This window comes from Muscardinus avellanarius (genome assembly GCF_963383645.1).
Source record: "Muscardinus avellanarius genome assembly, chromosome: 8".
Taxonomy (NCBI): Eukaryota; Metazoa; Chordata; class Mammalia; order Rodentia; family Gliridae; genus Muscardinus; species Muscardinus avellanarius.
Window position 1 is genome coordinate 33,572,436 of NC_137794.1, and position 13,935 is coordinate 33,586,370.

A 13,935-nucleotide genomic window follows, 5' to 3' on the forward strand; every position below is an offset into this window, starting at 1 on the left:
AAAATTTAAAAAAAGTATAAAAATAGGTCTGGGAGTGTAGCCCGGAGGTAGAAGGGTTTTCAGGAACCACCAATAAAAAAAACAAACATTATTTTTCTCAGAATAGAACATAAAAATATTTTGCATTAAGAACCAATAGATACTAGATTCACAAACTAAATACTTCTAAGCTTTTAGAAATGTAAAAATTAGTATCTTTGTGTGTGTGTGTGGTATTGGGGTTCCTGGAAGCCCTTCTACCTCCGGGCTACACTCCCAGACCTATTTTTACATTTTTATTTGGAAACAGGGTCTCCTAAGCCAGCATGCACGGCTGGCTTCGAACCTGCGCGATCCTCCTGTCTCCGCCTCCCAAGCGCAGGGATTACAAGCGTGCGCCACCACGCCCGGCAAAAATTAGTATCTTTTTAATGTATTAAAGAATGGATTTTTATTAATTCTTTATTTCATCATCATGCTTATCTTAGAAATGTTTTACTTGTGGCAACATTCTGTTATACAATTGGTTCAGGGTTGCATATTTGAGTGTAGATAATAAATTCATGTAAAGTGAAATAATGTGTTGCACCATATGCATTTATACATATGTAAGTTAAGTGATTTATAGCTTAAAGCGCACGGACTGGTTATTCATGGGAAATAAAGCAGGTGCATGCTCTCGATTGAAAAGCAAAAAAACAAAAGTCTTGAATGTGATTACCATCTATAAGTTGCAGAATTGCCGTGAGTAGTAGCTTCACCCCTCACACATGGCTGGGCTGCTGTGTTCAGTGATCAGAGATCCCACTTAATGCCCCCCCCTTTCAGTCTAATTCTCACTTGCTTGAGGTTTGGACATAAAGAGACGCTTCATGTTTAATATAAAAGACAAGTGTTTCTTTAAGACACTCTTTTTCGGTCTCTGAAGTCTTTCAGTAACTTTTCATCTCGTTTATCTCTTGTACTTTTAGTATCCTTTATCTCTTGTCTTTGCTTTTCAGGTTCTCTGAAAAAGACATAAGTAACATATAAATAATCAAATGATTTTTTAAGAGCTACTTGCAAGAATCAGTCTTGTTTCTTTGGTTTTCATGCCACATATTTTCTTTGGGATTTAAAAGAAATGACATATATTTGGTCAAATTGGAAAATTAAGTTTCCTTTATTTTTAGAAATACATTATTTTTGCCAGGCATGGTGGCGCACGCTTGTAATCCCTGCACTTGGGAGGCGGAGACAGGAGGATCGCGCAGGTTCGAAGCCAGTTGCACTGGCTTAAAAGACCCTGTTTCCAAAAAAAAAAGTATAAAATAGGTCTGGGAGTGTAGCCCGGAGGTAGAAGGGCTTCCAGGAACCCCAGTACCACCAAAAAAAAAAAAAAAAAAAAAAAGTTTATTTTAAGCCAGGCGTGGTGGCGCACGCTTGTAATCCCAGCATTTGGGAGGCTGAGACCAGAGGATCACCGTTTGCAGACAGCCTCAGCTACTTAGTGAGGCACTCCGTAACTTAGTGAGACCCTGTTTCAAAATAAAGAATAAAAAACAAGGCAGGGGGTGTAGCTCGGAGGTCAAATCCCCCTGGGTCTCATCCCCAGACCCGCCAAAAAATAAAATAAAATAAAATGTGTATGCTTTTGTGACTTTTCTGTTATTCATTCTCTCTGTAGATAAGCGTGTGGAAGACTGGCCCCTGATGCAGTCACCATGGCCTACCCTCAGCATAAGCACTCTTTATCTCCTGTTCGTGTGGCTGGGTCCAAAGTGGATGAAGGACCGGGAGCCGTTTCAGATGCGCTTAGTGCTCATTGTCTATAATTTTGGGATGGTTTTGCTTAACTTTTTTATCTTCAGAGAGGTAGGTTTGTTAAGGTCACTCTATAATAATTCTCCAGAGTTACTGAAAATTAAAAACAATGAGAATGCGTAAAACCATCTCATGGCAATCTTGGACCTCAAGATAACTGTTAGCTACTCTACAGTAAATGTTCGACATTTTAAAATTTGGGATAACAAAAGTACAAAACGTAATATATAGGATGGTTGTTTAAAATGGAACTTTGAATCAGAGAATGGATTCCAAATTTATTGTTAATAACTGCTCTGAAATTGGAAGTTCTTTAATCCCCTTGTTAGCTTCATTTCTCCACCTCTAAAATGGGAAAGTACTTACCTTCTGGAGTTTATTATCAGAATTAGGTGACCCAACTTTTCCATGGTATTTGACAGGTATTAAGTGTTCAGTAAATAGTAGTAGTTTTTACTTAAATTCTTACTTTATTTTTGATAACTGATCAAAATGTATATGCAAGCAAAATGTATGTACAAGCATCAAGTTAAATCTTATCATGTAATATTACTGTATTTGGGGTTAGAACTAAAGTGAGTTGTCATACAACACTTGCTACTAATCACTGTGGCCTTTTTTCTGGGCAGCAACAAATTTTCTATGACATTTTGAAAGGAAATCCTGAAAGCTAAATTTACACGGCCATTTTTTAAGTTTCAAGGGTGCAAGGAATTTGTTTTCCTAAAAGACTCTAATTATTCTGTAATTCCAAAGAACTGACCAGTGATACTAAGATAATAAACAATAACTCTTCTTTAAAAAGTCTTTCTTAGCTGGCATGGTGGTGCATACTTGTAATCCCCACGCTTGGGAGGCTGAGACAGGAGAATCCCACAGGTTCGAAGCCAGCCTCAGCTACTTAATGAGGCTCTCAGCAACTTAGTGAGACCCTGTTTCCAAGTAAAATAGAAAATAGGTCTGGGAGTGTAGCCTGGAGGTAAAAAAAAAAAGCCTCTGGGTTCTACCCCCAGTAACACACACACACACACACACACACACACACACACACACACACACACAAATGTCTTTCTTCATTAATAACCCCTACAGAATTGAGCTTCATATAAACTTTTTTTTTTTTTGCAGCACTAAAGATTGAACCCAGGGGCATATTACCTCTGAGCTACATCCCCAGCCCAATTTTATTTATTATTTTGAAACAGAGTCTCATTAAGTTGCAGAGGGCCTCACTAAGTAGCTGAGGCTGGTCGCAAACCAGGATCCTCCAGTCTCAACTTCCCAAGTACTGGAATTACAAGTGTGTGCCACCATGCCCCCACTCCTACAAACTTTTATTTACTTTGTTTGGATACTTTTGCCTAATTTGTTAGTTACAAACTGACACATCAAGAATAGAAACCTGAGCCTGGCTTGGTGGCACACACTTGTAATCCCCCTGCTTGTGAGGCGGAGACAGGAGGATCGCGCAGGTTCGAAGTCAGCCGCGCTGGCTTAAGAGACCCTGTTTCCAAATTTAAAAAGGTATAAAATAGGTCTGGGAGTGTAGCCCGGAGGTAGAAGGGCTTCCAGGAACCCCTGTACCACTAAAAAAAAAAAAAAAAAAAAAAAAAGAATAGGCAGGCCAGCTCTTGGATAAGGAACAGGGCTATAAACATTTCTCTTGGTATTATAAAGTAAATAGAACTGATGCCTAAGTCCAAAATCTACATTTGATTTTTAATTTAGGCTGCAATATTTAATATATTTGAATTTTTCTTAGAAAATACTGCTTTTAAAATAATTTGAGAGCTGGGCGTGGTGGTGCACACTTATAATCCCAGCATTTGGGAGGCTGAGACAGGAGTATCGTTGTTCACGGACAGTCTCAGCTACTACTTAGTGAGGCCCTTTGCAATTCAGTGAGACCCTGTTTCAAAAATAAAAGAATAAAAAAAATAGGGCCAGAGGAGTACCGTGGAGGTAAAATGCCCCTGGGTTCCATCCCCAGTACAGCAAAAAGAAAACAAAAGAATAAAAACTGGGCTGGGGTTTTAGCTTGGAGGTAAAATGCCCCTGGATTCTACCCCTAATACCACACACACACAAAAAAAAAAAAAAAAAAAAAAAATTTAAAAAATAATAATTTGAAAGGTTACATATAAAATTTAGTATTTTTGATGTTAAATCTGCTAAAACTTTATTTCAAATATTACTCCTTTTTTTCAGTTATTCATGGGATCATATAATGCAGGATACAGCTATATTTGCCAGACTGTGGATTATTCTAATGATGTTAATGAAGTCAGGGTAAGTACATTAAAAATACTTAAAATTAGTAGAAATAATTTAATAGGCTGCAATCTGCAAAAAAAAATGTGCTCTAGTATAGTAGTGAAATTAGACTAAGTTGTTTGAATCAGTAAAGCTTGTGCTTTTCAACCACATTGTTCTAGCAAATTCAGTGTATAATCTCAGTGTATAAGCTTTAAAAGCACATATGTATCCGTATTAAGTCAATTTTTATTAAGTTTGAAGAAAAATAAACCACTAGTAATATATTTTATTTTTTAATTACCTACATTAATAAAATTACCATTTAGCTTAATACAGTTTTAATAAGCTTCTCTTGTACACTTGACTCATTAGAATTATATATAAGCCAGGCATGGTGGCACATGCCTGTAATCCCAGTGCTTGGGAGGCTGAGACAGGAGGATCGCAGGTTCAAAGACAGCCTTAGCAAGCAGTGAAATGCTCATTAACCTGGCCAGACCATACTTTAAAAATGAAAAGTGAAAAATGCAATAGGCTGGGGATGTAGCACAGAGGTAAAATGCTTCAAGGTTTAATCCCCAGTACCAAATAAATAAATTATGTATATAGATGACATTTTATTAGTATGCATTAGTATAATATATAGTATATACCCTTTAGAAAAACAGCTTTCTGACATGGAGTATGACTGTCAGTATTCATTCAAGTCCGAGATTGCTTTACCTACCATTTTATGTCTGAATCTTTGTTTTCCTAGTAAAAGGATTATGGAGTCATGAAAAGTCACCCTGTGGTTGTCATGTGTTTTTACTCATCCAGTAGAGATGTACTGAGCCTCCTCTGTATCAGACACTGTGAGGGCTGCTGGGGACAGGAGTTGGCAGGTGCGACCTCTGCCTTAGCGGGGCTGACGGGTTCGTGCGCACAGGAGGCAGAAGCCTGCATATAGGCAAATGCTTAAGAAAAAATAAGCCTGTGATTTAGGTGAGAGAATGAGGAGGGACACCTGATTTTTGTTTGCTGACTAGGAGAAAAATTAAAAAAAAAAAAACTCTTCTAGTAATCGTAATGCCAGAGAATATCCTCAGTGGAGAGCCGATTTCTTCCTTGGTTGGACAGAGGGGGAGAGAGAAGTACCTGACTTGGAAACGTCCTTTGTTTTTTTGAGTGAGGCAGCACATTAGTACTTTTAGGAAAAAGATTCAAAATGATTACTTTTGTAATTGTGAATCTGCCCTCCTGATGTATAAACATTTAGTTCTTAAAAAAAGGAAAAAAGCCAGGCATGGTGGTGCATACCTGTAATCCCAGTACGTGAGAGGCTGAATAGGGAGAGTCATAGGTTTGAAGCCAAGCGTAGCAACTTACCAGGACCCTCTGCAACATCGTGAGACCCTGTTTCAAAATAAAAAATAAAATGGCTGGGGGTGCAGCTCAGGGGAGAATGCCCTTAATTCAATAGCCAGTAACACACACACACACACACACACACACACACACACACACACACACACACACACCAAGCAAACAAAAACCAACAAGAGCTCTTTTGAGAACTGTGATGCATGAGACAAAACCTGGGATTTGCAACAAAATGCATTCAAAATCTTTCTCCTGTTCCTCACCTCTAATATTGGGTGTGGTAGAATAAATATTTTGCTCAGGCTCATTTATGTTTTCATTGTTATATATAGACAAGAAGCATCACTTTTCACTTCTATGTAGCCTATTCAAAGGTATTGAAGACAGTTATATGATATATGTATTGTAACTAGTTAGAGCCCCAGATAGAGGAAAAAATAAGACACTGTTTCCTCTTAAGTTGACTATGTCACAATGGTTATAGCTACTTTATTTAAAGGGCTAACATGATCGTGGATGTAAATATAGCGATGTTGTGAGCCAACTATCTCAAGCCTATTTGAACCAGTTTTATCATTTTCAACCACATTGTTCTAGCAAATTCAGTGTATAATCTCAGCCTGTAGTTACAAGAGCTTATTTTTCATTTGGCTTTTTAAAGTTGCCACATTTTAAAGTTGTAATTTTGGGGCTGGGAGTGTATCTTAGCAGTAGAGCACCTGCTCTGTAAGTGCAAAATGCTGGGTTTAGTCTCTAGCATGCACATGCATACACACACACACACACACACACACACACACACACAGAGCTGGGATTTTGTTTTTGAAAAACACAAAAAGAAAAGCAAGCAAAACCCCGTAACATCCACTAGATGCAGATATAAAATGAGGAAGAGATCTTTGAACTCTAAAACATCTAATCCTGATATGACTGAATCAGTCAGGTCACTAACAGAAACATATAGATTCTGATTATGTACTGCCTTATTTGATTACTGTTATAGTAGAATTCTTGTAAAATATTTTAAAACCTGTATACAGAGGTCACCTCTTCCTGGATCCTTAATCTCAGCCTGTAATGTAATCTTTCCACACCATCTGGTGTCTTAATTAGAGCCCAGGAAAAGACAAGACTTGCTCCTGTAAGCAGGATTATATTTATGACCTAGGAAATATGTATTGTTTCTCTCTGTTCATTTCAGTTTATTAGTTTAAAGATTTTACTCTCTAATACACATTGTATGATTTGATCTTTCTTGTGTTGTGTTAAAGTGACAGAGAGCCAGACAGAGCAACTGACAGAAACCAGTTGTTACACAAACTTAAGGTTGTGTTTATCTGGGGTATATTGTAAGCTATGTATAAACACCTAAATTGTGTTTACAATGTAAACATCTCAGTTCCTCTGCCAAATTGAAAAGTGTAGCAGTGGGAATGGGTTTACAGCTCTGTGTTCAGCTGTTTGACACTGTGTGAAGTCTGCTTAGGTAACAGACTGAAATTTTCCTTAGATTATTGGCACCAAGTAGATAACAGCTTCAGATCCTATCCCCCCCACCTTTTTTATATATATATATATCTCAGATTCTTTCTTTTCCATCCACCTGTCTCCATGGATAGATGCTTAGGTTTCAAGCCTATGTAGCCAGAAATGATTCTATGACATATATTTTGTGTAATATATTTTGCATTTGTTTACAGAGTAGAAGCCCATACAATAGTGTCATTGAGCTTTTATAACATGCTTTCTTTCTTTTTATTTTTAACAGATAGCTGCTGCTTTGTGGTGGTATTTTGTGTCTAAAGGGGTTGAATATTTGGACACAGTGTTTTTTATCCTGAGGAAGAAAAACAACCAAGTTTCTTTCCTTCACGTCTATCATCACTGTACAATGTTTACATTGTGGTGGATTGGAATTAAGTGGGTCGCAGGGGGACAAGGTGAGCATTTTCAGGAATCTGTTTGCATGGACTAGATAAGTACACTGAGTCATACTACTGAGATCCTTGAGATGTTATCTGGTTTATCCTAACTTGCTTTTGTAGTTAGCCTTTCCATTTTCACTTTTTAAAAATTTGAAGAACATAGAACTTTAGCTTTTTTTTTATCTAAACATCTAAAGATGAAGATAAGCCAAGCCTAAATATAGAAAATAATGCTTTTGGGGGGACTATTCTAAAAGTTCTGATCCAAAGGTTATCAAACAGGACTCCTCAGTCTGAAGGCTTTATCTTCAGTCCAAGCCCTGAGCTCACTCTTGTTCTCTTGTAGGTCTTAAATAACCTATCAGTTCTTATGTAAATGACATTTTATGTAGTCTCATTAATGCTAAAGAGTCTAGCCCTTTCATACACCTGTAACATAAGGATGATTCACGTCCGAGCTGGAAACAGACCATTCCTCTGATGAGGACACAGGGTTCAGTCATCATAGTGCACTGCACTGGTGCTTTCTGTGATCACGTGGTAGTTGGCAACTTAGGAAGTCATACTCAGAAAGTGTTGCTGGGGGCCCCAATTTAAAATACTAATTAAAAGTTTAGCGCTGTAATTTTAAAAGAAAATGAGTGAGTCTGAACTGAGCCCTTAAGTCACTTTATAATGAAATCCATAATTAATCTATATTTTGGTTTAATTGATACACCGAAGAGAAAGAATGCAATTGATTTAGATTTATAGATACTAAGTAGATTATTCAGTGTGTATAGTGATATCCTGTTTGAAACTATGTAGAAACCTAAGAAGTATTGTTTTGTTGGAATATAAATTGGCACATCTATAAGACAGTAATGGGACATTTGTAAATGTACCAAAGCACAACTTTTTTGTTGTTTGAGAGGAATACAGTTAAAAGTAATATAGGTAATAGTTCTCTCTCAGGGTCTACTTAAACTCACTAGAGTACCCCACTTGAAAACTTACCACTTTAAAAGTCATTTACATTTGAACAACATACATTTTTATTTATCTGGTAAACAAATCTAAACCTTAAAAACATCTGGCTTAATTGCCGGGCATGGTAGTGCATGTTTGTAATCATAGTACTCGGGAGGCTGAGACAGGAGGATCTCACGTTTGCGGCCAGCCTCAGCAACTTGACAGGCCCTTTGCAACTTAGACCCTGTTTCAAGATAAAGAATAAAAAACAGGACTAGGGTTGTAGCTCAGAGGTAGAATGCCTCTAGGTTCAATCCCCAGTACTGCAAAAAAAAAATTTTTTTTTGTTTAATTTGAGAGAAGTTTTTTCATTAATATTACTTTATGTCTTTTAGTTGATATCTGTATTCAAGATTACATGTTAGGAAATAGTATGAATTAGATTTTTAAAAAAAATCTTTACTGGACTATTTTCTAGTACATTTTCTGTATCTTGCAATTATTTTTTGTTTTTATAAAGCATTCTTTGGAGCCCAGATGAATTCCTTTATCCATGTGATTATGTACTCCTACTATGGGCTAACTGCGTTTGGACCGTGGATTCAGAAGTATCTTTGGTGGAAACGATATCTGACCATGTTGCAGCTGGTAAGTTAAATGTTTCTAGTTCCTTCTGGTGAAATACTTACCATGTTTCTGTTTTATTGGTTATAAAATACTAAGTCATGTTAAACACTTTCCCCTTACCTTCATCCTCTCACTGTAGCATCCAGTTGCTTTGCTTTCAAACTACTTACTCATGGGTTTATTGGCCATAGTAACTTTTTTTTAAATAGTGTCTTTAAAAGACTAAACCTAGTACTTATCTCTTTAAGAGATCAACATTCTTTAAAAAATACCTGTGGAATGGGTGATTAAAGATCTAAGCATATCCCAAGCTACATAAGATTAACCTATGACTAGAAAAATAATATAACACTTTTTTTTTAGTGGTTTTCTTTCTTCCTTTCCTTTCCTTTCCTTTCCTTTCCTTTCCTTTCCTTTCCTTTCCTTTCTTTCTTTTTGGGGGTGCTGGGGATGAAACCCAGGGGCATTCTACCTCCCTGCTATATCCCCAGCCTGATTTCTTATTTATGTATTTGCAGTACTAGGGGTGGAAGCCAGGGGCATTTTACCTCTGAGTGACACTCCCAGCCCTATTTTTTATTCTTTATTTTGAAACAGGGTCTCACTGAGTTGCAAAGGGCCTCACTTAGTAGCTGAGGCTGGCTTCGAACCTGCATGATCCTCCTGTCTCAGCCTCCCAAATGCTGGGATTACAAGTGTGTGCCACCATGTCTGGCTTCTTTAATTTTGAAACAGGGCCTCACAAAGTCGCAGAGGGCCTCACGAAGTTGCTGGGTCTGTCCTTCAACCTGTGATCCTCCTGTCTCAACCTCCCTAGTACTGGGAGTACAAGTATGCGTCACCACCCCTGGCTTGAATGATTTTTTTTAAACTTAAGATTTTATTATTTCTCTTTATATTATTCTTGCTTAAATTTTCTGGGTTTTTTATTACATTTTTTATCCCTTTTTAACAGATCCCATACACTTAGGGTTTAAAGTTGAAAAAGAGAGACAGAGCCAAGGAAGGGTGGAATGGAGAAAGGGAATAGAATCAGAAAATACCTCTCTACTTTCTAAAACTCTGTTTTTAGAGAAGAGAGTCAGGAATTTTCAAATACGTCTTCAGAGTAGACAGTTTCCAGAACCTACACCTAGTAGCACTTCCAAGTACATACATCAGAGCATTGTCCAGAGATAGGCACTGGCCTGTAATCAAAATGAAAATACAACAGTGGTTGTTAATCTCCAAGCTTTACAGTTTATTATAACTTGCTTTAATCATAGCGTCTGCTGGGTTTATCAGAAGAATAACATTTGGAAGTTTTATCCATCTCTGTTTTAAGTTGCTAAACAACTGCCTAACCAAACAGGAAGCACAACTTTGAGGGAATGCTGGGTGTGGGGATTCATTTGTGACCAGGGTGCTACCGGAAGCCTGTTCCAGTTTTTGTGTAAGCTGTGTCTAGTTTGTAGAATTCAGTTTCTTCAGTAGTTAGTAAGTGGTCCTGAGAAAATGAAGAGATGATCAAAGTCATGTGAAGGGTTATATCTATTTAGTTGGAAGCTGCCCTGTGCTCCTTGAGGGTCACTGTTCTCCACCACGCCCTTATACACACTCTTTTTCGGTAGTACAGGTTTTAAGAACCATTGTGAAACCAGACTTTTTTTTTTAAGTGTGTGTGTGTGTGTGTGTGTGTGTGTGTGTGTGTGTGTGTCTCACTGGGGATTAAACCCGGGTCCTATTTTATTTTTTATCTTGAAACTAGGTCTCACTAAGTTGCTGAGGTCAGCCTTGCTAAATTGCTGAGGCTGGCCTTCAACCTGCAATATTCCTGTCTCAAGTCTTGGGATTACAGGTGGACACCATTACATCTGGCTCCAAAAGTTCTTAAAATTTGGATTATTTTGCCATGGGAAATTATAAGAATTGATTGATATAAAATTCTAGCATACATGGAATACATTATTTTAATATTTAATATAATAACATTGGTAATGCTGTTCTTAAAAAAGAAAATAATTGTCCATTCCAAATAAGATTATGAACTTGTATTTCCTAATGAGAAGTTCTCAGAATAGTTAATTATGTAAGTTAATCTTATAAAAATTAATTCCTTATTAGTATCATAGAATTTATAATTCTTATGTCACAAAGTGTTCACTAATACATCAGAATTTAAAATTATTATTTTAAGTATCTTGGTTTTGGCTTTTTTCATTTTAAAACTTGTAAAAATGAGCCGGGCATAGTGGTGCACACTTGTAATCCCTGCGCTTGGGAGGCTGAGAGAGGAGAATTACACAGGTTCAAAGCCAGCCTCAGCACTTAGTGAGGCTCTCAGCAACTTAGTGAGACCCTGTTTTCAAAAAAGTATAAAATAGGTCTGGAAGTATAGCCTGGAGGTAGAAAGCCTCTGGGTTTCACCTCTAGTACGACAAACAAAACAAAACAAAAAAACCAAGAATTTGTAAAAATAAAAATAAATTTTCCCTTATTCTCAAATATTACTATATATATATATGTGTGTGCGTGTGCGTGTGTGTGTGTGTGTGTGTGTGTGTGTATGTATGTATGTATGTATGTATGTATGTATGTATTATGTACTGGGATGGAACCCAGAAACCCAGGGGCTTTTCTACCTCCAGGCTATACTTCCCGACCTATTCTATAGTTTATTTGGAAACAGGGTCTCACTAAGTTGCTGAGAGCTTCACTAAGTAGCCAAGGCTGGTTTCGAACCTGTTTGATCCTCCTGTCTCAACCTTCCACACGCTGGGATTACAAGCGTGCGCCATCACTCCTGGCACAAAATATTTGTTTTTAAGAAATAGTGTTCCAAATAAAGTATAAAATAGGTCTGGGAGTATAGCCCAGAGGTAGAAAAGCCCTAGTACCACACACACACACACACACACAAAGAGTGTTCAAGCTGGGCATGGTAGAATACACCTGTAATCCCAGTACTTGGGAGGATGAGACAGAAGGATCGTGGGTTCATGGTCAGCCTCACCTACTTAGTGAGGCCCTCCACTTAGTGAGACCGTGTTTCAAAATAAAGAATAATAAAAAAAAAATAGGGCCAGGTGTGTATCTCAGCGGTAGAATACCCCTGATTTCAATCCTCAGTACTGGAAAAAAAAGAAAAATAGTGTGCATGGTGGTGTATTCTTGTAATTGCAGTTCTTGGGAGGCTGAGACAGGAGGATCACAGATTTGCAGCCACCTTCAGCTACTTAGTGAGGCCCTCACAACTTAGTAAGATCCAGTTTCAAATAAAAAATAAAATAGGGCTGAGGTTTTGGCTCAGAGGTAGAATGCCCCTGGGTTCAATGACAAGTACTAAAAAAAAAAAAGTGGTATCAAACACAAATTTGCCCGTTTACTAGAGCCATTTTGATAAGTATATGACCTGTTGGCTGATCATTGAGTAGAAGAAAACCAGTTTAAACTATGAGAAGAAAATGAAATTGAAGACCTTACTACAGCTTTACTCTTCTAAGCCATTGATTCCCTGTCATCAGATGACAGTATTCAATAAGTGCTCAAATAGTCCAAACTCTTCCCCCAGTAAGAGAGAAAGCCCTGCCTCATGGAATCATATTCTAGTGGAAATTAGGCACCAAGAAAGTCAGCAGACAGAAGAAATAAATTGTGGTAGTTATCATTTTTCTTTAAAACACACACACACACACACACACACACACATCTTCTCCCTCCCTCCCTCCCTATTTTCCTCCCTCCCTCCCTTCTTCTGAGGTCAATAGGATTGAGAGTCCACATTGAAGTCATTAGTGAGCCTTGGCTGAAGAAATAGCAGTGGGACTCCAGATAATGGAGGGGAAATACTAGCTAAATTTGAATGGAAAGATAGGAGAGGAGGAAGGCTGATCTTGATTAATGAGGGTCTACACCTGAACATGTATAAAATTATGAATAAGACATGGTTAACCTGGACAACCATTGGTGGGAGGGGGAAAGGGAAAACGGGGGCGGGGGGGGAGAGGGCACCAAATATACTTTAAATGTATACTACGTATGTTCAATAAAAAAAATTGTTAAAAAAAAAAAAGAAATAGCATGTGAATAGTGATTTGAATGGGGTTGAACCAGAGAACTTTTAAACTTTCGAACAGTGTGGCAAAACCTGGGCCTATGACAGCTATGTAGAAGATTCTGATGTTGTTATTTTTAAAAGCTGTTTCCTCTTCAGACGAAGCATGTCATACATGATTTTATTTCCAGGTTCAGTTCCACGTGACCATCGGGCACACAGCTCTGTCTCTGTACACCGACTGCCCTTTCCCCAAGTGGATGCACTGGGCTCTCATCGTCTACGCGATCAGCTTCATATTCCTGTTTCTTAACTTCTATGTTCGGACATACAATCAACCTAAGAAATCGAAAACTGGGAAAACAGCCATGAATGGTATTTCATCCAACGGTGTGAACAAATCAGGAAAACAGCTAGTGATAGAAAATGGAAAAACCCAGAAAAATGGAAAAGCAAAAGGAGAGTAAATTGAACTGGGCCTTAACTGTGGTTACAGTGAGGAAACTCCTGTGTCATGTAAAATTTCAGGGAATACCAGAAGCAAAGGAGGGTTGGGGTGGGGAGAAAAGGCAAATGTGCTCTACGTACTAGGAACTGTTAGACTGAGTAAAGTGTTAAACACAGTACCCAGATGTTTTATTTATGAAGTTTTTATTTTAAACTTTTTTTTTTATTAGCCTTGATGTTGTCCAGACCAAAGCAATCTTAATGTGACTTTGGAGATGCTCCGTCTATTCACATCCATTTGTCTAGTGGGTGAATTTTTTTTTGTATCTTATATTCACTCATTCTTCAGTCGGAATTTTAGATGACCACAGAAACACAGTCTTTATGAGGTTTTTTTTTTTTTTGGTCTAAATTACCAGTTATCTACTGATTAAAATTAGTTATCTTACATTTTCTTGTCCAAAGCTGGAAATGTGGACATATTTTAATTTGCACATTTGAATTCTTTTGTTGACCAGAATGGTCAAGTCTCTCCACCTCTAGTCAGAATAT

General features: G+C 37.7%; 1 protein-coding gene across 1 annotated transcript in view; it reads left to right on the forward strand.

The window, feature by feature from the left end:
- ELOVL4 (ELOVL fatty acid elongase 4) overlaps window positions 1-13,403 on the forward strand; it is a gene marked incomplete at both ends in the record, with an annotated part of 35,263 nt that extends 21,860 nt beyond the window's left edge. Inside the window, 5 exons of the mRNA XM_080700774.1 lie at window positions 1,646-1,833; window positions 3,991-4,071; window positions 7,169-7,340; window positions 8,797-8,924; window positions 13,128-13,403. Coding sequence (XP_080556900.1) covers window positions 1,646-1,833; window positions 3,991-4,071; window positions 7,169-7,340; window positions 8,797-8,924; window positions 13,128-13,403 — 845 coding nt within the window. The remainder of the gene's footprint in view (window positions 1-1,645; window positions 1,834-3,990; window positions 4,072-7,168; window positions 7,341-8,796; window positions 8,925-13,127) is intronic.
- Between the last annotated feature and the right edge of the window lie 532 nt (window positions 13,404-13,935).